General features: G+C 34.1%; 2 protein-coding genes and 1 pseudogene across 5 annotated transcripts; all 3 read right to left on the bottom strand.

Annotated features, from left to right (window-relative positions):
- Positions 1-491: 491 nt before the first annotated feature.
- On the bottom strand, positions 492-6,817 carry LOC117922568 (acetylornithine aminotransferase, mitochondrial). Of its 2 annotated transcripts, none has more exons than XM_034840716.1 (4): positions 6,088-6,817; positions 3,226-3,660; positions 650-1,201; positions 492-611 (listed from the first exon to the last, which is right to left on the bottom strand). In XM_034840716.1, the coding sequence occupies exons 1-3, from the start codon at positions 6,502-6,504 to the stop codon at positions 662-664; spliced, it is 1,392 nt and encodes a 463-aa protein (XP_034696607.1). In that variant the 5' UTR covers positions 6,505-6,817; the 3' UTR covers positions 492-611; positions 650-661. The 2 variants fall into 2 exon arrangements, with proteins under 2 accessions (XP_034696607.1, XP_034696606.1); XM_034840715.1 differs by having other exon boundaries at positions 494-623; positions 662-1,201.
- A 2,013-nt stretch (positions 6,818-8,830) lies between these two features.
- LOC117922721 (F-box/LRR-repeat protein 14) lies at positions 8,831-11,619 on the bottom strand. Of its 3 annotated transcripts, none has more exons than XM_034840922.1 (2): positions 11,542-11,619; positions 8,831-10,613 (listed from the first exon to the last, which is right to left on the bottom strand). In XM_034840922.1, the coding sequence occupies exon 2, from the start codon at positions 10,562-10,564 to the stop codon at positions 9,161-9,163; it is 1,404 nt and encodes a 467-aa protein (XP_034696813.1). In that variant the 5' UTR covers positions 10,565-10,613; positions 11,542-11,619; the 3' UTR covers positions 8,831-9,160. The 3 variants fall into 3 exon arrangements, with proteins under 3 accessions (XP_034696813.1, XP_034696812.1, XP_034696810.1); XM_034840921.1 differs by lacking the exon at positions 11,542-11,619 and adding an exon at positions 10,690-11,533; XM_034840919.1 differs by lacking the exon at positions 11,542-11,619 and adding an exon at positions 11,009-11,533 and having other exon boundaries at positions 8,831-10,929.
- A 2,550-nt stretch (positions 11,620-14,169) lies between these two features.
- LOC117921786 lies at positions 14,170-21,338 on the bottom strand (annotated as a pseudogene).
- Between the last annotated feature and the right edge of the window lie 1,976 nt (positions 21,339-23,314).

Here is a 23,314-nt window from a genome sequence, read left to right as displayed (position 1 = left end):
CTATTTTTTCTAAACGATTTGAATAGTTTTTTGTTGCAATACGAGAATGTCATACCAAAACTTTTTTTTGCATTATGGAAAATTAAAGATTAGATCCAAATCGATACCAATTTCAAGAATTAACATTGGATACATATTTTATAAAGGCCTCCTAGACATATCATATGGATTTAGTTGTATATTAGGAAATTTATCTTATGCAATAAGTGGGTCCTATTAGGAAATTGTGAGTCTTTTTGTATGAAAATTTTAGAGTGAGTTGAAATTGGGTTACATTGACGCCAAGGATTGAATTGCTTGGTTGAGTAGAGGTCTAGTAATGGAATCAATTCAAAACCTAAATTGTTAAGAAAGGTTTTTCTAGTGCTGCGTTTATCACACAGAATACACATAGGCCAATGGGTCTTACAGGGTTTAAGTTCTTTCATGATGAATTTTGGGAATGATATTTCTTGTTGGGTTTTCGCTGGTGCTGCTGACTGCCTTGTGGGTGTAATGAAAGCCGCCTTGATAATTCAAGAAGCATAGGCTTCCATTTATGTGAGATGTAGTCTACACAGCTATAAATTTTGTATCACAAAATCCCACGGACAATGGAAGTTAATACAGAAATTGACTGTCTCCTACTTTGACTTAGTCTTATACAGAAATTGACTGTCTCCTACTTTGACTTAGTCTTATCAAGTACAGGCAAACACTTGAGGAGGATCTCAGCAGCAAGTTCCAGTTCCTCCTCTGAGATGATCAATGGCGGCACTATCCTAATAACATTTCCTTTTCCGGCAGTTAGAATCAAAAGCCCAGAGTTTCGGCATGCATCTACAAGTGGTGAGGCAGGTACATCCAGCTCTATCCCAACAATAAGCCCCAGACCTCGTACCTCCCTTACATGTGGATTTCCTCCCAGCTTCTGCACTAACAGTTCTTTGAAGTACTGACCTTTCTTTGAAACACTGTCCAAGAATGTCGGCTTTGAGATTTTATCCAGAACAGCAACTGCAACCTTACAAACAAGGGGCCCTCCGGCGAAAGTGCTTCCATGATCCCCATACTTTATTGCAGAGGCTACTCTTTCAGTCACAAGTACAGCTCCAATGGGTAAACCTCCAGCAAGAGGCTTGGCAAGTGTCATTATATCTGGGAATATACCATAGGATTCATGAGCCCAGAGATAACCAGTTCGTCCTAGGCCACATTGAACCTATGTATGAAAAGAATAAAATGACTATTAGTTGAATTATGATACTAGTACATCAAACAAACCATATGCCCATATCACGTATCAAAAAAATGCAAAGCATGTTCTCAAAGATGAGCTTTCATCAAATTGTGCAGTGGGGCTCTCACAAAATAATTCATGACATAAGTATCATCCATTACTTGTATTTATTGTTGATGTATAATGAGTTCCAAGATCCTTTTAACCAGAAAGACCAAAAGATTAATCATGTAAGCATGTCTATATATGATTCCTAAGTTACCTCTCATACAATTTGAATCATTAGAGTGACAAAAAGAGATGACCATCTAAAAGTACAAAGACAAGGAGAATAAGGAGCATTTGTTTTTATCTCTCCCTCATTTTTGGGCCCACATTCAGTATTTCGGTAGGGAGGATATGATTGTTTGGACTTTGAAGGCAGTCCATGGATGAGAAATTCTTTGTTGGCAAATTAAGGGGGCTGGTGAGAGGAAGAAACATTGATTGTCCAGCCATAGAAATCTGGGGGCCTAATGCTCCACATGAAGCCTTTCTTCATGTGGACTGAGACAACTAACCAGTTAGTGAGAAGAGCCAGGAACATTCTACACTGGTTTCTCTCTGTGCAAGAGGGATGGGGAGATTGTTGATCATCTTTAGATTCAGTGCCCTTTGGCTGGGAGAGTATCTTTGTTTATTACCCCTTTTGAGATTCACTGGGTGTAAAAGACTTTGAAGTAATTATCGAGTCGGCATGGAAGTTTGTATGGAGGGGGAGAAGGAATGTTTTTTCTGCAGTATTAAGGGGAATGCTCGTGGGAGTTTTTGGAGAGGAAGCTCAAGGAAATGATTTGTGCTTCCTTTTTGTTTAGTCATCAACCTCTAATGTCATTCCAAGCATATCCTTGTAGGACTTTGTTAATGAGATGGGTGGACTTCAGATGTTCTGTTGAGTGCAAAGTATTGTCTGTTATTTTTTCTTCTCTTCCTCATTGGAGATCTCGTCTCTTATATACAAGAAGGTTTTAATCCACTATCAAAGAAATGGCAAATCAACCACCAACCTCCCCACCTCAATTTACAACATTCTTTGCATCATTAGAAAAGCCTTCCCTCTTGAATGAATTCAGCTTAGGTTCTCCAAGGTCTCAAAGTTCACAAGAAGGAACTCTAAAACAGTTGAGCATTCAACACTACGGAACCATTTTTAACCAAGTCTGGAACTGGAACTATTATACAGAAGACTCATTTCTCATGGCATATGATGAAAGGAGCACTGAGATTGATTACTTCCACTCATGCACCAATTACAGGATAGTTGTTAATATCCATGATCTGTTATTTAAGTCAGATGGTTCAAGCTGAACCTTAATCCCAATGATTTGATTATGTCCTAATTTTTTTAATCTTACAATTTACAATATGGGTCTTAAATAATGAGAAACCTTACAGTTTATCCTAAAAAGAAAGTAAAGAGATGAACACCATGCACAATCAACCAAATAGAAAGTTAATGTCACTTTCCTTTTTATTAACCAATTTCTTTTCCCTCAAGGATATGATGACAAAGAGAGTGTAAACTATCAGTGCAATTTATCCACATGAACATTCGATGCAAATGAAACCTCTATAACTCTTTATTAATCATTTGTTATCACTGAAAAGAAATAAGAAATTGACCTTTAAATCCAAAAAACCAATACAGCAGTTTAAACTAATTAGCTTATTAACAACATAATTATTAACAGGAAGTTATTTGTGTCAATAACAAATTTTTCATAAATAAAAATGTGCCATTAATGATAAATATGGTAAGACATAAAATGTGCAACATGACATTTTGTTGTAATTCCTTTATCTTTAGGTCACTTTTTTTTTTCCTTTTTCCCATCTAAGCTTATCATGTTTTAATGATGCCTCAACAAATCATAATGAAACTACTATTTACTATTCAAATCTCAACTTGAATCAAAACTACTCCAGAGATTGACAGTGTGTTCTTTCAAAAATATATAGCTGCCTACCTCATCAAAAACCAGCAAAGACCCAGCATCATCACAAGCACTACGCAAGGATTGCAAGAACTCCTTCGTTGCACTGTATATTCCACCTTCACCCTGGATAGGTTCCACAAATACTGCAGCAACTTTGCCACTCTGAATCAATTCCCTAGCAGCGTGTATATTGCCATACTCCAAAAAAGTAACTCCAGGCATGACCGGTTCAAAAGGTGATCTGTAATTCTCTTTGCTTGTCAAAGCAAGTGAACCCATGGTCCTCCCATGGAAGCTATTAGAAAAAGAAATAAACTCTGTTGCAAGCTGCTTCTGATCAGGATGCAAAAATCTTTGGAATTTTCTTGCAAATTTGATAGCAGCTTCATTTGCTTCTGTTCCAGAGTTTGAGAAGAAGACCCGATCAGCAAAAGAACAAGACACAAGACGTTCTGCAAGCTCAACCTGTGGCAACAATGAAATAAATTTTAATGAACAAAAAATAAAAGAAGTTGTAGTAGCAGCAGCAGCAGCAGCAGTAATAGTAGTGGTAGTAAAAAATAAAAAAGTAGTAGCATATCCCAACTTGTCAAAGAAATTTGTGTATTAGTAGTAGTAGTATATCAGAGATTTCCTTTCTGTTTCTTCCAGAAGAAATGGAAGTTTATAAAATCGGAGGAAAGAAAATAAAAAGGCATGGAGGAGAATTTCTTCAAGGAAAGAAAAATGCAACTAACTAAAACAGAACAACCATTATGAAAACCCCACAAGAACAACAAGGAGGCATCAAATCCCTAAAAGGATATTTGTTAAGTACATGCAACCTGGTGTGCCAGAAATTGGCCTAGAAAAACCCAAAGTGGCTGTTCATTCAAGGGACATGACCATAACTCTGTAAGCCTAAAGACATAAATGGTATGGTTCCAAGAGCACCACATCACACTGCACAACTCATCAAATTGCATATGGGCCTGCAATGAGGAAGAGTAGGGAACCAAATCTTACAACTTTCCCACTGCATGTTTCTCTTCCATGAGATCAGCAAAGACAAATCGCCTTGGCCCCATCAGCTGATCCTGAAAAGTTGTACTATATTAATGCCGCCACTCATCCTGGATACTTTTTTGACAATTCAGAACCACAATCTTTTGCTTAACTTCTATTCCTCCGTACATTAATCAATACATAAATTATCATCGTGAATATGATGGAAGTCAGGATACCCACAATCTATCTTATCCAGCTTCTCTCTCTATTTGATTCACCAATTACCACCTCATCAGACACAAAACTCCCTTAATTACCATTAAATTCCAGTTTGCCTCATTTTACAAGGAGCCCATCCATTTAATCATGTTGAATAGAGAGGTTGGACCACATATCTTTTACTTGTTGCCTGTTGGTACCTCCGTATGTCTCTGTAGATACTAACTTTCCAAATACTAATGTAAGTGCAGGTTTGATTTCATGTCAAGCTTCTGACTGCTGCTATATAATAAAATCCCAAGAAAGGAATTGGAGCCAAAAGCACAAAGAAGAACAAAAAAGAACCAAGGACCTTAAGAAGAAGATGATGTGCACTTGCAAACAATACAGGTAAGAAGAATACAAGAGAAGCATGCACCAAAAGAGAAAATGAATGGATAGCCAAATATATTACAGAGCTACAGCAGCAATTAGCATATGGAGTAATCCTCAGGACTCAAGGACTCCAAGCTAAAAAAGAAGAGGCATCAGCAACCAAATAAATGAAGAAAATTATAAACATCTCAGTCGCACATATTACAAAAACAAAGACCAAAATACAAACAAAGGTGATTACCTTTTGTCATTAGTGCCAACCAAAGAAATGCTACAGGCCTTTGTCTGATTCAAAAAGGTAATATAAAACTCAAGCCAGTCAAACACACAGAAACTATAGAATGTAAAGCAACAAAATGAAGTACCAAAAAAACATTATCACCTATTAAGGGGAAAAACCAAGGGTTTCTGAATAAATTGTTATATTGCCCTCCAATACGTGTTCAACAACCATTAATCTAGAATATGCAGAAAATAGAAGCTTGTATTGTAGTAATTAAAAGCTAGTAACATAGCATTAAAGCTTAAATATCTCAGAAGAGAGATGAAATTTTTATTGATTAACACTTTGCAAGCTAAATTTGTCTACCAGATGAAATTCACCAACTTTATACAATTAAACAGTCACAATATAGATGAAAGTTACATGTGTACGTATATTCCCATAATGGGGCACAAGAGAAAGGCTAAGTTGAAATCCATTTTCTTGTCGTATGCTAGCAAGGTATACAATATATCACTAAGTCAACTCAGCTCCTTGTTGTCAAAATCCAGACTAAGTCAGCTTAGCTCACCCAAATCACGTATAAAATATTCACATGATTACTAATACAAATGTTTAACTTTTTATGAACAATGGAATTGGATTTTGAAAAGCACCAGAGGGGAATAATTTTATGCAACTCAAAAACCGAGTCAGTTTGTGGTCAACTAAATTTGTATCAGCTTGGTTCTGGAGAACCAATTTTGTTCAAAATCAGGGTCTGTTTACTGCTGTTCAACCTGAAGCCGGCCCTATGCCTCACAACAACAAGAATATAGATTTCTCAATATGCATAAACCTAATTAATTTCAACAATTACCCTGATTTTTTTTTCCTAACTGGAAAATTATAATTCAGGCCTTTATGATTAAATTTCCAGCCACATTCACCAACCTACCCATGAATCGAAAACCCGAATAAAAATCACTCAAATCCATTGCAACAACACCTTATCAGCAGCCAAGAACCATGGAAAACCCAGTCAATATCAGAAATCAAACAGCAACCAATATGTCTAATGCAAATCAAACTATATAAAAAAGGATCACCTGAGGAATGGAGTAGAACATGTTGCTGACATGAGTGAGAGTGTTGGCTTGCTCCACAACAGCTTTCAGCCAGTCTGGATCGCCATGTCCCAGTGCATTCACCGCAATTCCGGCCGTCATGTCCAAATACTCTCGCCCCTCAGCATCGTACAATTTACATCCCTCGCCATGGGAGATCACCACAGGAGCTCGTGCATACGTCCCCACCATAACCCTGCCCTCCGCTTCCATCACCTCCTTGCTCGCCCCCCTAAACCCCATCTTCCCAGAATCCCCCGAACCAGGTGCCTGCACGCCCACCTTAACGCAGGCGATGGCTCTGCCGCCATTGGACGAACCACTGAGTCCACTGAACGAATGGCGGAGATCGCTTGCCGAAGGAAGCGTATTGTTGAGGAGAAACTGGATCGAAGCCATTGTGTCTCGGCGTGCGAACGTGAAATGTGATGGTTTACGGGTGGCTTAAATAGGCAAAAAATGAGTTGATTTCTGGGAATATGTTCTGCCAATTATAGAGTTATAAAGAGCAAAAATCAATCAATAATAACCCAAGGAAAATATTCGATGCCAGAAATACAATGATTCAATTCGTCGGACAAAACACCTGCAGTTTTCAAGGGTTTTGATTGAAGCCTAGGGTTTAAGCAGTGTCAGGCATGGGAAACCTAGTGGTTACGAGAGGTTTTAGGAAAGGCCACTTGGAATGTGACACGTTTCTGAGAAAAATTATTTTTCTCTCTTAGAGATTACGTGGCAAGCCGTGATTGGCACTGTCTCGAATTTACGGGTAACAGGAGGAACTTTTCTTTCTTTCCTTTTCTTTCCTCCGGTAGAAGTGTAGAACAAGCTTACGTTATCGGGCTTTGATGTTTGAAGGCGGGAAAAATAGCGTGTGGCAAGGCACTTCATGGACCTTACAGGCTTACACCACAACCAACCGATCGATCGTTTTGTAAATCAATTTAGAATAATGAATCACGTGGCAAAATCTCATCGAATATGAACAAAGTGGACAGTTTTAACAGAAATTCGTTCGTTAACACCAATTAAACAGCTTGTGTTGGAGGAAAAATAGGAGGGGGGAATGGTTAAAAGTAGTTGGGAAAATAATGAAAAAGGAAAGAGTCTAGTGATTAAAAATCCTATTAAATTTAATAATTTATTTCATGTAGTTTTCCAAATTTATTTTTATTTTTATTAGAAAAAATTTTATTAGTGGAATTTAAAAATGTGAATTTTTTATATATTTTATATATTTATTTTTTATACATAAAAAATTTTAAAATAGAAAAATTTTAAGTTTTTTGATATATGGATTTAAAAATTTTGCCATGGGAAAAAAAAATAAGGAAATTAAAAGAAGAAAAAGTTGAAACTCAATAAAAAAATTTTACAAATGCTTCTCCAAATTTAAGCTTTATTTTTATAAAGTTACAAAAATTTTACTAAAAATTCAAATGGTTGGTTCAGAATGTAATATCATTTATTTATACAAATTTTGATTATTTTATTATTACTACAAAAATGATATTTTTATTTGAAAAATACCGAATTATATTTTGCATTCTAATTATTATTTCTTTGGACAAATCAAGTCCAATTAAACTTCAACAAATTAATAGTCTTGGATCAAGGAAAATCTATTGATTAAGCACAATTAATAAATTATTAATTTATCAAGGTATTCTTTATTTTTTCTAAAATATTGTATCTAATATCATTTTATTATAATTAAGTAAATTAAACATTTCGTTTTACTAACAAATAAAATTCATAATCTACTTACTTTTTTATTTTTCCAAAAATATAACATTATATTACTCAATGTACCATGCTATTGTATTTAAGTAAACAAAAAACATAAATTTTTTCTTTTAAGAAACAAACAACACTAAAGACATAATTTACTAACAACTCCTGAATATTTAATCACTTATTAAAAAATTGTTAACTTATTTAATAAATAAATCATATATAAAATTACACAAATTTAGAATCTATTTGGTAGTAATTTTAATAAGAGCTTCTAATTTTTTAACACTTAAAAATTTGTGTCTTTCAAGTGTTAAAAATAATAAAAACACTTTCAAAATTCATTGTCAAACGGCACTCTTACTCGAGGTTATCAAATTATTGAAATATTTTGTCCTAGCAAGGTATGTTTTAGGTTGATTTGCTTTTATGGTTCAAGATAGCACTTAGGAGCAGTTACAGCCAACATGGATATGTGCTCTAGGTTATCCTCTTAGAATGAGTTTGGTAGTGGTTTCAGAAAATGCTTTTAGTTTTTTTAATATTTGAATGATACAAATTTTTAAATGTTAAAAATGTTAGAAACACTTTTTAAAATCATTGTCAAACAGACTCTTAATGTAATGACCCACACCCAATCATGTAGATATTGTCCGCTTTCGGCTCAAAGGGGTCCTCACGGCTTTAAAACGCGTCTACTTGGTTAAGAGGAGTCTCTACATATATAGCATCAGGAACATTTTCCCCTATCCGATGTGGGATATCACACTTAGTGTGCCACAAGCCCTTCCAACTAGTTAATCCCTCGTGTAAGACTTTGTATCATACTCACGCATACTCCTTTCCAAGTAAGAAGGCAAACTAACAAAGACTGAAATATTTCTGTACTTCCCTTGCTTCGAACCAAACAATAATAGTGTCACAAGAAATTTTTTTGAATCAAATCCATATTTTCCAGACTTGTATAATATCCAATGACTTACTACTCCAAAATCCAAGAGAATCCCATATCATTTATCACTTGTTGCTTACCATTCAATTCCTTGACTGAACAAAAATTGCATTCACAATGATCAATCATAATGGTTTCAGCAAAGGATCATGAATCTGAAGCAACGTTTATTTCAACAAATTATACATCTTAAGTTCCAAATAATACAATGGATTACAATCAGAATGAAATACTTCTCAGCTACTGGAAGCTAATGATATAGACAAGGCAACAGATGCAAGGAGAAGGTTTTCTGGAGACTCACAATGAGGCATTCATGCGGACAATACACCAAAGCCTACAAACAGAAGAGGCCTATTTCAGGATTGTTCAGTACATCCATGACAAGTCTTGCTTAAAGGATACCGATTTTGCAGCACCTTGAACACCCCTTTCAGAAATCTGGGGGCAATTTTCCACACTCAACAATTCCAACTTGTATGACCCAACAAGGGGCTTGAACCCATCATCGGTTACTCCCAGACACTTGCTGAGCCGTAGCACACACAAGTGAGGAAACTGGGCCACAAGCTGCAGCCCTTCATCAGTGATCTCTTGGCATCTCACCAGCTCTAGGGTTTCTAGATATGGGGCTGAACAAAGTGCTTCCATTCCAGCATCGTTGAAGGAATAGACATGGTCCAGAGAGAGTTTTCGAATCGGGCACATTTGGATCACAGTAAGGATTCCATTTAAAGTAAAGGAGGAAAATGAAGGGAACTCTCCATCAGTGAAAGATATTCTAATTGATTCAAGCATTGAACAGTTTTGAGCCACAGCCTTTAAACTCTCATCTGTTAACCTCAATGGGTTACTCAGCAAAAGAGGGAGTGAGAAATCAGATGGGCCTCGGAGGGAAATGGATCGAAGATTACTTGATTTTTGGGCTAATCCTACAATGTCACAGTCCCTTACTCCAACACACATGTCTAAGCGAATCTTCTCCAAATTCTTGCACTTTTCCAACAGACAAGCAAGCCCTCTTCCAGGGCTGATGATGCAATTCACCAAGCTAAGCTCCAGCATATTTTCACACGGGACCAACTGCTTTTGCCATCGATCCACAGCTAGCCGATCATAAACCTTCATATATCTATAATTAACGTCCACCTCAAATTGCAATCTCTTTATCTTCCGCCACGTGGGTCCTAGCTTAATCAAATCACCTTCCCCAATTGCCCTACAATTTTTAATGGAGAGATCTTCAAGTGTTTCAAGCTTGCCAAGATATTCTAGCCACTCAACACTGCTAACATTTAAGCATCGGATCAGGTGGAGAACAGTAAGCTTTTTGCACCCAACAACAAGAGATAATATGCCACAGCCAGTGATTCTCGGGGTGAAATTCAACTTTAGCGCTGAAAGCTTGGAGCACGATGCCAAGTAACTAAGACCCACATCAGTAATGAAAGTGCAGTAGCTTAAGGTAACATCTGTCAAAGAAGGGCAGAGAACAGAAAGAATAAGAAGCCCTTGGTCGTCCAACTGCTTTCCTGATTTGGACATCCATCCGGAGTAAGTAATTTCTACTTTCACCAAGTTGGGAAACCTATTGCAGAGGGATGTCAAAGCCTCATTGGCAGGGTTTAATCCACAACCAACCCTAAGAGATCGCCTCTGCTCATTATCCACTTTGTGGAAGCGTTTACATGCTAAAGATGCAGAATTTCTGTCTACGGTTTTGTTTATCCTGCCTAAGATCTCCCACAGTAAATGTTCTGGTAACCCATCCATCGCAATGAGATTTTCGTTCTTGCCTTCAAAAAAATAGATCAGCTAACACCTGAAATTACAGTAAACCTTCATGTAAACCTCAATCTAAACTAACAAATAGGACAAACCCCATACTAAAAAACAACCTCAAGTAATTCCTCAAAGAAGTTCAGGAAATCCAACAGCACAAGCCTATTTTGGCAATCCAGCAATGGATTGGATGATAGATGAAGACAAGTGAAGTTCTCCAAACTACCCCATAAATAAATGACATTCTTCACCTCCAAGATAATGGGGAAAATGATGAGAAGGGCAGATTAAGCAAACTGAACTAACCCCATCTTCATAAAACCTAATCCTGAAATTAGGTTTTTGAACTCCTTTTCCTGCAAGACGAAAACATCAACCCTGCCTGTGGTTTGATGAGAGCATGGGGTAAAAGAAAAAGAAAATTAAAAATTGAACCTTGAGGAAGAAAAAGGATTTTCCACTCTGCATAACCCAATACAACGCTATGCCTGTATACCTGGTTTAAGATGATTTTAATAAAAATTTGCCGGGAAAACAGAGTGCCAACATAAGACTAAAAAATTATCCTCCTATTTCCCACAATTTTCTCGAACTTGAACAAACACCCTCTAAATACATGATACCAATGATTTGAACCACCAAAACCCAAATGGAAGAAAACCAATTCCTAGCTACCCAGAATGAAAAATTAACAAGAGCCCATATGAAAATTTTTCCTCCAAAACCCAATTCAAATTTTCCTCCACCTCCAAGAATTTTATCTCGCAAACCCGGATAGCAATTCACGTCAAACGGCATGTAAATCCAAAATGCCCAAAAAGTTCAGAGAGAGATGAATGGAATGATTGCCGTCCAATAAAGTTTCAGAAATGAAAAACCAGAAGAACAGGATTTCGATGGGGTGATATAAAAATAATAGGCAATTATTCATACGACAGATATTGGAAAGAGAAGGATAACAGCGTTACCTGGATTGAGAGAGGCAGAATATTTTGGTGAAGGGAAAGAACAAGGAAGGAATGAGGAGAATGAAATCTGGAGATTCATTTGAAAGATATTTATAAGATGTGTGTTCCCACTTCTCAATTTTGCAAAGATATTTACAATATGAATTTACAAGATAGTCCTGTAGCCAGTTGTCGGTTGGTGCTTTAAATGTCTAAATACACCCACAACCACTCTACGAACCCATAAATATTTTTAACCTTTTTTTTTTTCTCTTGAAGTAAACAGAAGGGTCATGCCATCGATTTAAAAGGAATTAATCCTATGCACCATACATTGTTACCATCTTTTACAATAAAGAATTATAAAATATGTTGAAATATTTAATATAATTTTGACCTTTTTGGAATTATTTTATGAAGAGTAAAATAAAGAACTTTTCGAAACAAAAAAAAGTAAAAATAAAAAAATGTCTAACAAAAATTGCTATTTATTCCTAATTCTATGATACCCTTCAAGTATTGTAACCTTTGAATTTTTTTTTTTTTTATGTTTTTTTTTTGAAGTTTATTTCCATAAATTTCAAGTGTAGTTAGAACTTTTACACAATATTATTGCCATTTAAGGTGGAGAAAAAATTTATAAAATTCAAAAATTCAAAAAAAAAAAAGAAGATAAGGAGGGTACCAAGATCCTCACATTTGATTTACTCTTCTCACATTCTTCGTACCCTTTTCGATTTTTAAATATTTTATTTTTGAATATTTTAATCTTTTAATTTTTTAGAAAATTATTTATGTCAATTTCAATTGTAATGAGTATTTTTACGCAATTTTATTTCCAATTGAAGTGAAAAAAAATAAAAATAAAAAAATTGGAAAATTTTAGAAGGTACGAAGAATATGAAGATCCTTATATTTTTCTCATAGCCTCCTCACATTCTTCATACTTTCTCCTATGTTTGAATATTGTAACCTTTATTTTTTTTAACTTTACTTGCATCAATTTCAAGTGTAATTAGTGTTTTTGTATGATATTATTGTCATTTGTATTGAAAAAAATAAATTCAAAAAGTTTAGGCGGTACAAAGAATTTGAGGACCCTCATATTTTCCGTACACTCCTCACATATTTCGTATTCCCCTCTAATTTTTTAATACTTTAATCTTTGAATTTTTTTAGAACATTATTTGCTTCAAGTGTAATAAGTGTTTTTACACAATATTATTACCCATTCGAAGAAGAGAAAACTTTTAAAAATTAAGAAATTTAAAAAATTTAGAGAATACAAAAAACATGAGGAGAGTAGAAGAGTGTAAGGATCCTTACACTTTTTATATTCATTCTCACATTCTTAGTATATTTTCCAATTTTTGAATTTTTAAATTTTTTTTAGAACATTATTTACATCAATTTCAAGTGTAATTAATGTTTTACACAACATTATTACCATTTATAGTGAAAAAAAAAATTTTAAAAATTAAAAAATCTAAAAAAATTAGAGGGTACAAAGAATGTAACGAGGGTGATTCTCACATTTTTCTTACCCTTGTCACATTCTTCCTACTCTCTCCAATTTTTGAATACTTAAATCTTTAATATTTTTTCAAACATTATTTATATTAATTTCAAGTGTAATAAGTGTTTTTACACAATATTATTAGCATTTGAGGTGTTTTTTTTTTTAAAAAAAAATTATATATAGATTAAATGATTTAAAAATATATACATTTTTTAATAATTTTAATTGCATTTAACTTTCTTTCATATTTTTCATAGTAAAATCAAATATAAAAAAATAATTTTTCTTAATTTTTTTCCTTAATACTTTTTGAGAATTAAACATAACCTTAGAATATTTCTTTAATCCGCCAAGACTTCATCCACAAAATAAATATATTTTTATAGAAATATTTTCAAGGTTAAATATTTTAGTAAGACATGTTGGTTTGACATCTAGGAATAAAGAATACTCATATAATTGTGAAAATAAAAGAATATTTTTACAGTTCAAATCTTGGATAACTATTTGGACAAAAAAAAAAAATACTAAAATCAAAAGAAAGATGCAATTAAAAAAAATAAAGAGAAAAATGAGAAAGAAAAAAAAAAGTTAGAGTTGAAGTAAATAAATTATTTTTACATACTACTTCAAAGTTTCAAACTATATCATTTACATTAACTTTTGTACATCAAAGTTAAATAATTTAAAAATACATTAAGTTTTTAACTAATTTCATTTATAATTGAATTTTTTTTTCCCATATTTTTTATAGTAAGACCAAATATGATAAAATTATTTTTATTAATATTTTTTTCCCCTAATGTTTTTGGGAACCAAACATAAACTTAATGAATGTTTGGTAAATCAACTTAATAACTTAATTTAAATCATTAAATAAATTAAGTATATTTGGTAAAATAACTTAATGATATAACTTAAAGTAAAAAAAAACTTTAAATAATAAGCAAAAATAATTAACTTATTTTTAAATTCACATATTCATTTTACATTTTTATTCCCATTTGCTCTAATTACTTTCACGATATTTGTTGCTATTCTATGATCTTTATTGTTACTCAATCTTATTTATCCTAGTTATAATTTAGGAGGATAAATATAAAAATGATTTAAAATTTAGACTGTTCCACAATCGCTAGCTAGGCTACCATTGGTTAAAAATATATTCTCATGTTGTTCATAAAAGCTTCACTATTTATAGTAACAGTAACAACTACTACTTAATTTCAAAAGAAGAAAGACCTAAAAGAAAAAAAAAAAAGTTCATCAGCTATGATAGAATAAGATGGAGTAGCTAATTAATGATGAGACAAGGGCTCATTTGGAAGCAGAACTGCCGGCTTCAGTCAGTTTCCCCAGCCATGGAGGGGGCAACATGCCAGTCTGTTCATTCACGGTCTTCAACAATGGCGGCAACATGCTATATACTCCGGCAACCTCCTTCATCGCCCCATTGACGCCATGATCGCCATTGCCATTAGCACCAGTCCAGATGCTGATTTTGGGGTTGAGTCCCTGCACAGCTTGAGAATTGATCTTAGCAATTTCTAGATAAGCACCATTGGTGAGCATGATATAGTCCCTCAAAGCCTCATAGTTCCCTCCTAGTTGTTTCAGCAGGGTGTCCAAGTAGGCGCCTTGTGCTTCTGCCATGGCCATGATTCCCTCCGCTTCTTTCTTCTTGGCGTAGAGGTCTGCATCCGCAGCTTGTTGACTTGCGTAGAAGGCTGCATCTGCAGTAGCCTTTTGTGCCTCTGCACTCTTCTGTTTCTCATATGCAACTGCGTCTGCAGCCCTTTGGTTCTTGTACAGTTCCCAATTTGCCTCTTGCACCTATTAAACATCCAAACATATATGTATCATTGTTGAAACAATTATGGTATGGAAATTTGCTAATTTTAATTCTGATGTTTAATGGGCGGGAAAGTTGCAAAAGAGGTTCAACTTTCAACTTTTCTGGCACCAAACAGACCCTTAGGAGGCAGTTGCTGCTGGGGGAAAATTGAGGTCTTAATCAGCCAGCATGAGGCAGTCGGGCAGTCACTATAGGCCATATGATAACCCACGATATAACTGTAGTTCAAAAACCTCAGCTTACAGCGCGTGTTAGCACGCTCCAGTTTTCCGTGAAACTTTTTCTCGACGAGAAAAAGTCACCACATTCACATCCAAGGTGGTGTTTGTTTTTTTACTTAATTCTAAATAGAACCTTAATGCTTAATAGTATTAAATATTAGGTTGTTTGTTTTTGTAGTATTTTATTTCTATTAAGTATTAAAAAGTAAAAAAAATCATTGTGTTATTTTTTATATTTAGAAAAAGCCACATATTTTAGCTTTTTCTATTTAGTAAAAAGTTTATAATAAGTCATGAAAAAGTAAAAAAACAAACAACCTAAATTCTAAAACTAAATGGTTTTCAGCAAAAAGCCAAAAAAACAAACACCACCCAAACCTCTACCTGAATCCTAATACAATTCTAATAATTACCAACTAAACAGTAGAAATTCCTCCCTTCCAAACGCGTGTAAGGCACGCACTTTTTAATGGGTTGTTTTCTTTTTTAATTTGGAACAACAACTAGGATAAATATTGAATAAACGTAGACGGTCCAGAAAAATCCGTACCTTAATATCATACTCGACGCTGGCCTTACTCAGTAACTCAGCCTTGAGCTGCTCCGTTCGAGTGAGGGCATTTTTCCGTTCTACCTCGGACTGCAACTCAGCGGTCCTCAAATCAACGGCCTTGGACGCCTCCACCTCGGCCAACTGAGCCAACCGAGTCCACCCAGCTTTCTTAGTCGCCAACTCCGCATTAGCCTCTGCCACCTCAGCCTCCTTCTCGTACTGAAATATCTGAACATCAGTCTTAACCCTAACCGTCTCTTTTTCTCCTTCTCCTTCTCTCTGCATCTTTATAATCTTGGTTTCTGCATCAATCTTCGCTGCGTTTTGCCTCGTCTGCCCATCACGCAACTTCTCTCCAACCTGTCCTTTCATCCTGGCCTCCGCCACATCCACCTTGGCTTGATTAGCGGCCTCCATCTGAGTCTTCTGGCCGAGATATGAAAAATACTCGTGACCCGGCACGTCCACCAACTGTTTGACATTGGCATTGTAGATCAGCAGCCCAAACTGGTTGAGTTCCAGTTGAACCTTCTCGAAAACCTCCTTTTTAAACTCCTTGGTCCCTTTGAATATCTCCTCCATGGTCATGGATGCCGCCAGCACCCGAGTTTCCCCTTCGATAACGCCCTGTACAAGTTCATTCACGTGGTTTGACTGCTTATCGTGAGAGGAGAGTAGTTTCGCGTAAAGGAGGACTTTTTCTTGGTCCTCCACTTGTGGCCCAATTGTGAAGACCGCCGGCAGGATAAATGGAAGCTTCTCGGCGCTCATGGCCTGAACCTCGAAGGTATAGTTGACCGGCGAGAGGTCGACTCGGGTGCATTTTTGAAACGGCCAAACGTATGCTTTCTTCACCAGTTTTATGTCTCTGATTCCCCATCCGGTGACGGCCAGCAACTGCGTCGGCGACGCAACTTTGTAAGTCATTGTTGATCAGAAGTGAACAAAACTGAAAACCCACTCTCTTTTTATACTGTGTTTTCCCCTTTCCTAATCCAATCGCAATTCCACTCCTTTTAAACCTATTCTGTCTACCACTAAAAGTATTTTAAAAAAAAAAAAACTTAAAAAAAGAAATAAATAAATTCAAAATTGTTTCTGATTTAGTATGTTTTAGGCTACAATAAAGGAATGTTGAAAGTGATGATTTTACAGGAAATTTCTAGGAAGGATCATGGTCAAAGCATAGAGTAAATAAAGATCCTTATCTTATTTTTGGTAATTAAAAAAATATTTTTTTTTCCGGATATTTATATCAATATGAATCAATATAGATGGTGATCCACGAGCTCCCATCTCATACATTCTCATATTTTATAACATGATTAAGTTATATCACATACATGAATAATAATAATAAATCGAGTTTAAATTATTAAAAAGAATATCGAGTGTGTTAGTTAAATTAATTTAATGATATGTAACATTAAGTATATTTAAAAAAAAAACTTAATGTTACAATTCAAAGTAAAAAATGATTTAAACTAATAAAAAAAATAATTAACAATTTTTATATCCTAAATATTTTTCCCTTAATAATTCATTGTACTTTTATAAAGATAAGTCGACTTAACCATTTACTATTAGTTAATGGGTCCAAAGTGCCCCCATAACTTTAAAATATGTTTATAAGGTTAAGAAAAGTCCATGCTTATATAACGCTAGAAACTTTTCCCTTTATCCAATGTGAGATGTCATAGATTTAATATAACTCTAAGTTAAAAATAACTTTGATAAACCGACTTAGTATTTAAAGCATAATTTAACTTAATGTCATTTAAGTTATTAAGTATTATGTTTTACTAAATCTCATATAAGATGATATGTTTTAAATCAATAATTTAAGTATACTTTAACTTAGTCATTTTAACTTGATAAGAATTAAGTATTAAATTTTACCAATCAACCTAATATTGCAACTCTAATTTAAAAGCATTTTAAAATAATAAGAATTAAAAAAATGTTAATTATTTTAACTAAGAACTAGATAATAATTTATAAGTATTTTTTTTATTTTAATTATATTAAATCATTAAATTTTAAGGTTATGTTTGATTTCTAAAAAGTATTAAGGAAAGAAAAAAATGTAAATAAAAATAATTTTCTCATATTTGGTTTCATCATGAAAAATATGAAAGAAAATCAAATATAGTTACAATTAGTTAAAAGTGTATTCATTTTAAAATGATTTAATCTTTATATAATTGAAGGAAATAAGTGAAGTGAGTTTGAAAAAACATGTAAAAATGATTTATTTACTTTGAATCTATTTTTTTATTTTATTTTTTCTTTCTTTTCAATTTTCTTCTCTATTTTCTTTTCATCACATTTTTCTTTAAAATTTTCAAGAATCAAACATAGTTTAAGTATATATTAGACTCTACTCAATGTTGTTTAAATTTATGTTTGGATCACAAAAAAAATTCTGGAATGCGAGACAGAAAGGAAAATTATTAGACGGTTATTTATTTTCAAGTTTTCTATGGGAGGAAAATAGAAAAATAAATTTGGAGAGATTTGTGAAAAATGTTATTAACATTAAAAATAAGGTTTTTTTTTTTTTTTTTTTTAATGATTGAATTTTTTATGAGGATAGATTTTTTAGGATAAATCAACTAAAATGCAATAAAAGTTTTCTTTGCCCTAATGAAAAATTATTGTCTTGTCAAGTTTATTTTATTAATATAATTTATTCTGCAAGTATTTTTTGAAAAAAATTGATATTTTTATGATAAAATAATAAAAAAATAATATCAATTTTAGTGAAAACCAACTTTTAATTTACATCCAAATAGTTAATTGTCTCCTAATTAAAACACTTTGAGGAAAAATAACTATTGACAAAAGTAATTTTGATTTTGATTTAATCAAAATTAAAAATTAAATTTAAATCATAGTTTTAAGTAGAATTGATGTTTAGAAAAACGTTAAAGGGGATAATTTTTGTTTCGCGCTTTAACTAATATTAAAAATTAAGCCGATTCATAATTTAAGGAAATAGTATTGATATTATAAACATTTTATTATACGTTGAACAACCCCCTACGCCTCTAGATAAGTGAGGTGAGAGTTCAACTTCAAATAAAGCTTAGATGGAAAATTGGATTTCTACGGCATGATTAGGGGTACAATTTGGGCAGGTTGACCTGATCTAACCCGAACCCAATTTAATGTTTGGGTGAACTTGAATAATAATTTTCAATACTTCAATTGAGTTTGAGTTAGATTTTTTCAACTTGTGCTCAATTTGAGTTGAACTCGGGCTAAGATATTGACAACTCAAAGTTAACTTGAATCCAATTTAATGTTTTTATAATATTTAAAATACATTAAAATAAGATTGGGTAAGATTTGGGTTGAATATGTTGGGTTAGAGTTCGTGTTAATAACTTTTTAAATCGGATTGGGCTTAGGTTTATCATCAACTCGACCAATCTACCTAAGTTGCAACCCTAAGCATGATGAGATAGCTCTATGAAAATCCCATACTATTGCCACTCCATGGCATCTATGATAAAATAAAATAAATCTAAAAAAAAGATGAAAATATAATAATTATATGCCAATTTAGTCCGATTAGTGACAGTGAATTTATGGCCACATAGATAATGGTTGTTCTCAAATTAAAGAAGCATATTATACATGCCTTTAATACTATTAATGACATAATAAAGTCCCACTTAATTCTTACTCCATTCAGTAGAAAAGAGTTAGGCTATGTTTGGTTCCCGGAAAGTACAAAGGAAAGAAAAAAAAATGCTAAGGAAAATGATTTTCTCATATTTGGTTGTCCTATGAAAAATATCAAAGAAAATCAAATATAATTAAAACTAATTAAAAACTTATGTATTTTTAAATTATTTAATCTTTATATTGATGAGTTAAAATAAATAAAATGAGTTTGAAGTAATAAAAAAAATAATTTATCAACTTTTAATTTATTTTTTTATTTTCCTTCACTTTTTCTTTCCTTCTACTTTTCCTTTGTATTTTCTTTCCCTCGCATTTTCCCTCAAATTTTCCGGGAACCAAACATAGCCTTAATGTATTGAATATTTCTAGCAAACTTTGAAAGCCCATGTGATAGTGGTATTGGGATGTCAATCCCAACCCATAGAAATAGAAACCTACCTCGATAAATGAATGTTGGCTATACATCCATTGTTTTTAGATATACAAGTCATACAAGAATTCTCCCAACATTATGGTAAGCCTAAATAAAAATAAATGAAAATCCCATAGGAAAAATTTGGTTAAAAAAAAAAAGAAAAAGAAAAAATATCTTCAATCATATGTTTTTGCGTGAGGTCGAACCTCTTGTGGGAGAGTACCAGGCCATGCAGGTGGCAGCATCCCAGTCTGCTCCTGCACAGTCTAGAACAATGGCGGCAACATCCTTCATGGCACTTGAACCTTCACCACCTTTGCTATTAGCGCCTGACCAAATACTAATTCTGGGGTTGAGTCCCTGCACAGGCTGAGCATTGATCTTAGCAATTTCTTTATAAGAACCATTGGTGAGCATGATGTAGTCCTTCAAAGCCTCATAGCTCCCGCCCAGTTGCTTCAGGAGGGTGCTCAAATAATGGCCCTGTGCTTCTGCTATGGCCATGATTCCCTCAGCTTCCTTCTTCTTGGCATAGAGGTCTCCTTCCGCAGCTTGTTGGCGTGCATAGAAGGCTGCGTCTGCGCTTGCCTTCTGTGCATCGACACTCTTTTACTTCTCATACACACTACATCTGCAGCTCTTTGCTTCATGTACAGGTCCCAATTTGCCTCTTGCACCTGTATATATATGTACGAAATATTAAACCTTCAAGTATTAAATTCAAATGAAGTATTTTTTTTTTTTGAAAATTTTGGTAGAGTAATAGCAATCCCCTCTATAATAATCAGAAGAAGATGAATTCCAAAGAGTATATAAAAAAATAACATTAAAATTGAAATACAATCACCAATGTGGACGATATGACTAAGATGCCCACAACAATTTTCAATGTATACAACTAATAGAATGTATCATTTTTCATCATTTTCATAAACAAATTTATATTTTTAAATCAATAATAATTTCTTTGGCTTCATATATAAGTGATCTCCATAAAAGAAGTTAAAATAATTTTGTAATTGATAAAGGCAAATATTAATTTATCACCATTTTTCTTGTGAGTTGATGGCGATTGTTACACTTTAAAACGAGTTGCTAAGAGCCAACTTTTATAGTGGGCCAATAGTACCCTTGAGTGAGGATGTGCTGACAACGGGATCATCCTCGAACATGATTTCCACGGATACCCTTGTGTACTTTATGTAAGATGGATGTGGCTTGCTCGAGAGATAAGCATTAGAGGAGGCTACTTGAGCATGAATTTAATTTGAATGCCTCTTTGCTCTCAGCTGGAGATCCCCATCTCGTAGGTATTTCAAGATCGGAGCCATCCACATCACGGGTTCAGGTGTGGATTCGATTTGACTAACAATAGGAAGGCATATAGATGTGAGACGAGGCTAGAGGCATGGAGGAGGAGGCTAAATTGGCTAGTGCATCAACTTGTTCATTCTGAGTTTGAGGTACCTACGAGATTTCAATAACTTCGAAACGAATAAAGAGGATTTTGACAAGTTCTAAGTAATTACTCGTCCTTTTATCTTTGGCCTCATACTACCCATTTGCCTATGATATAATGAGTTGGGAGTCACTAATATTTTTGTTAGAGTTGGTTCTAATTAGTTGGTTAGATGTTGACATGTCAAGTTAGTTTTAAAGATTTCAATTGGAGAACAAGTCTTCGTTTATCTCTCAATATTCTGTTTTGACAATTATTTTAGACTGAGGGATGGTCTTTTATGGGAATCTAGCTAATATAAAAGACTACAACAATAGTCTCTTTGGATTTTGAGGAGAAGATATACACGAATATTTTGGGATATCTTTCATTAAGAGGACTTTTGTATTCTAGAAAGTCAATGAAAGAAGAAAGAAAACTTGTTCAGGTTTCTAGGTTTCCAAAACAGAGTTTTTTTCTTGAACTTTAATGTATTTTGTAATCTTGAAAGCATCTAATGAGAATGTCTCATCTTGAGATGCTGCTCCCATGGATGTAGGTTATAAAACCGAACCATGTAAACTTGTATGTCGTGTTTTTTTTTTTTTCCCGTTTTTTGTTCAAGTTACATTTTTGCAACATTGTTCTTGTTTTTTTTTTCTGGTGTGTTTTGTTCTTGATCACTACAATTTTTAACCAAACCACTAAAAGGTCTAGGGCTAGCCGTAATCCTATTATCAAAGCCTCATATTCTACTTGTTAGATATGGGAAACCTAAACTGGATGACCTATATTATTTAAATCTCGTCAGGGGATTGAAGTACAATTCCTACTCTACCTCGATTTGTTTTAGAAGACTTGTCTAAAAGTAAAATCCAGAAGCTTTCTATGCTGCAAACTCAAGATGATTCACTACCGAACTTATTGATGAAATCATTGAAGATTTGTCCCTAAGTGTTGTTCTGCGCTTATAAACTATACCAAATTCTCCTAGCTCACGACCTAGAGTCTTTCATGTAATCCATAACCCTAAGTTGTTCATAGCATCTAGAGCCCTGAGCTCATGCTCTAGAGTCGTTCATGCCATTCACAACCTTGAGCTGTTTATAACATCTAGAGCCTTAAGCTCATGGGACCCCGAGTCTTTCATATATATCATCCATAACCTTGAGTTGTTCATAGCATCTGGATCCTCGAGCTCATGACCTAGAATCGTTCATATCATGCACAACCTTGAGTTGTTTATAACATCTAGAGCTCTAAGCTCATAGGACCCTAAGTCATCCATATCATCCACTCCCTTGAGCGGTTCATAGCATCTTAAGCCTTGAGCTCACGACTTGGAGTCGTTCATGTCATTGATAGCCCTAAGCTGTTCATACCATCTAGAGCCTTGATCTCATGACCTGGAGTTGTTCATGTCATCCATAGCCCTAAGATATTCATAGCATTTGAAGCCTTGAGCTCATGAGACCTCGAGTCTTTCATATCATCCACAACCCTTTGTTGTTCATAACATCTATACAATTAAGCTCATCACCTAAAGTTGTTCATGTCATCCAGAGTCTTGAGCTATTTACAACATCTAAAGCTTTGAGTTCACAACCCTGAGTCATTTAAGTCATCCACCACTCTGAGTTGTTCACATCATTTAAAGCCTTGAGCACACAATCCCAAGTCATTCATACCATCCATAACCCTAAGTTGTTCATTGCATTTAGAGCCTTGAGCTCACTACCCAGAGTAGTTCATCTCATCCAGAACCCAGACCTGTCCATAGAATCTAGAGCCCTGAGCTCATGGGAACTGGAGTCGTTCATATCATTCACAACCCTCAACTGTTCATACCATTCAAAGCCTTAAACTTATGACCCAAAATTGTTCATGTCATCCCTAACCCTGAGTTGTTCATCACATCTAGAGTCTTAAGCTCACGATCCGAAACGTTCATATCATCCATAGCCTTGACTTGTTCATATCATTTAAAACTAGATATTTCCAATTTCATTTTTGTTAACAAAAAGGTAACTATTTTTATAAGAAAATCTTCCAATATCATGTTTCCTATATTATAAGTATTTCTTAATAGGAAAATATAAA

Source organism: Vitis riparia, chromosome 9, assembly GCF_004353265.1.
Source record: "Vitis riparia cultivar Riparia Gloire de Montpellier isolate 1030 chromosome 9, EGFV_Vit.rip_1.0, whole genome shotgun sequence".
In the NCBI taxonomy this organism is placed as follows: domain Eukaryota; kingdom Viridiplantae; phylum Streptophyta; class Magnoliopsida; order Vitales; family Vitaceae; genus Vitis; species Vitis riparia.
The sequence above is the reverse complement of the archived record's forward strand: the minus strand, read 5'-3'. Positions and strand labels throughout refer to the sequence as shown.

What these genes read in the sequence shown, in the direction of transcription:
- LOC117922568 (XM_034840716.1), bottom strand. Translation starts at nt 6,504, where the DNA reads ATGGCTTCGATCCAGTTTCTCCTCAACAATACGCTTCCTTCGGCAAGC. An exon ending in TGTTCTACTCCATTCCTCAG is followed by an intron (nt 3,661 to 6,087) that starts GTGATCCTTTTT and finishes TTGTTGCCACAG; the next exon opens with GTTGAGCTTGCAGAACGTCT. An exon ending in CTTTGCTGGTTTTTGATGAG is followed by an intron (nt 1,202 to 3,225) that starts GTAGGCAGCTAT and finishes TTTCATACATAG; the next exon opens with GTTCAATGTGGCCTAGGACG.
- LOC117922721 (XM_034840922.1), bottom strand. Translation starts at nt 10,564, where the DNA reads ATGGATGGGTTACCAGAACATTTACTGTGGGAGATCTTAGGCAGGATA.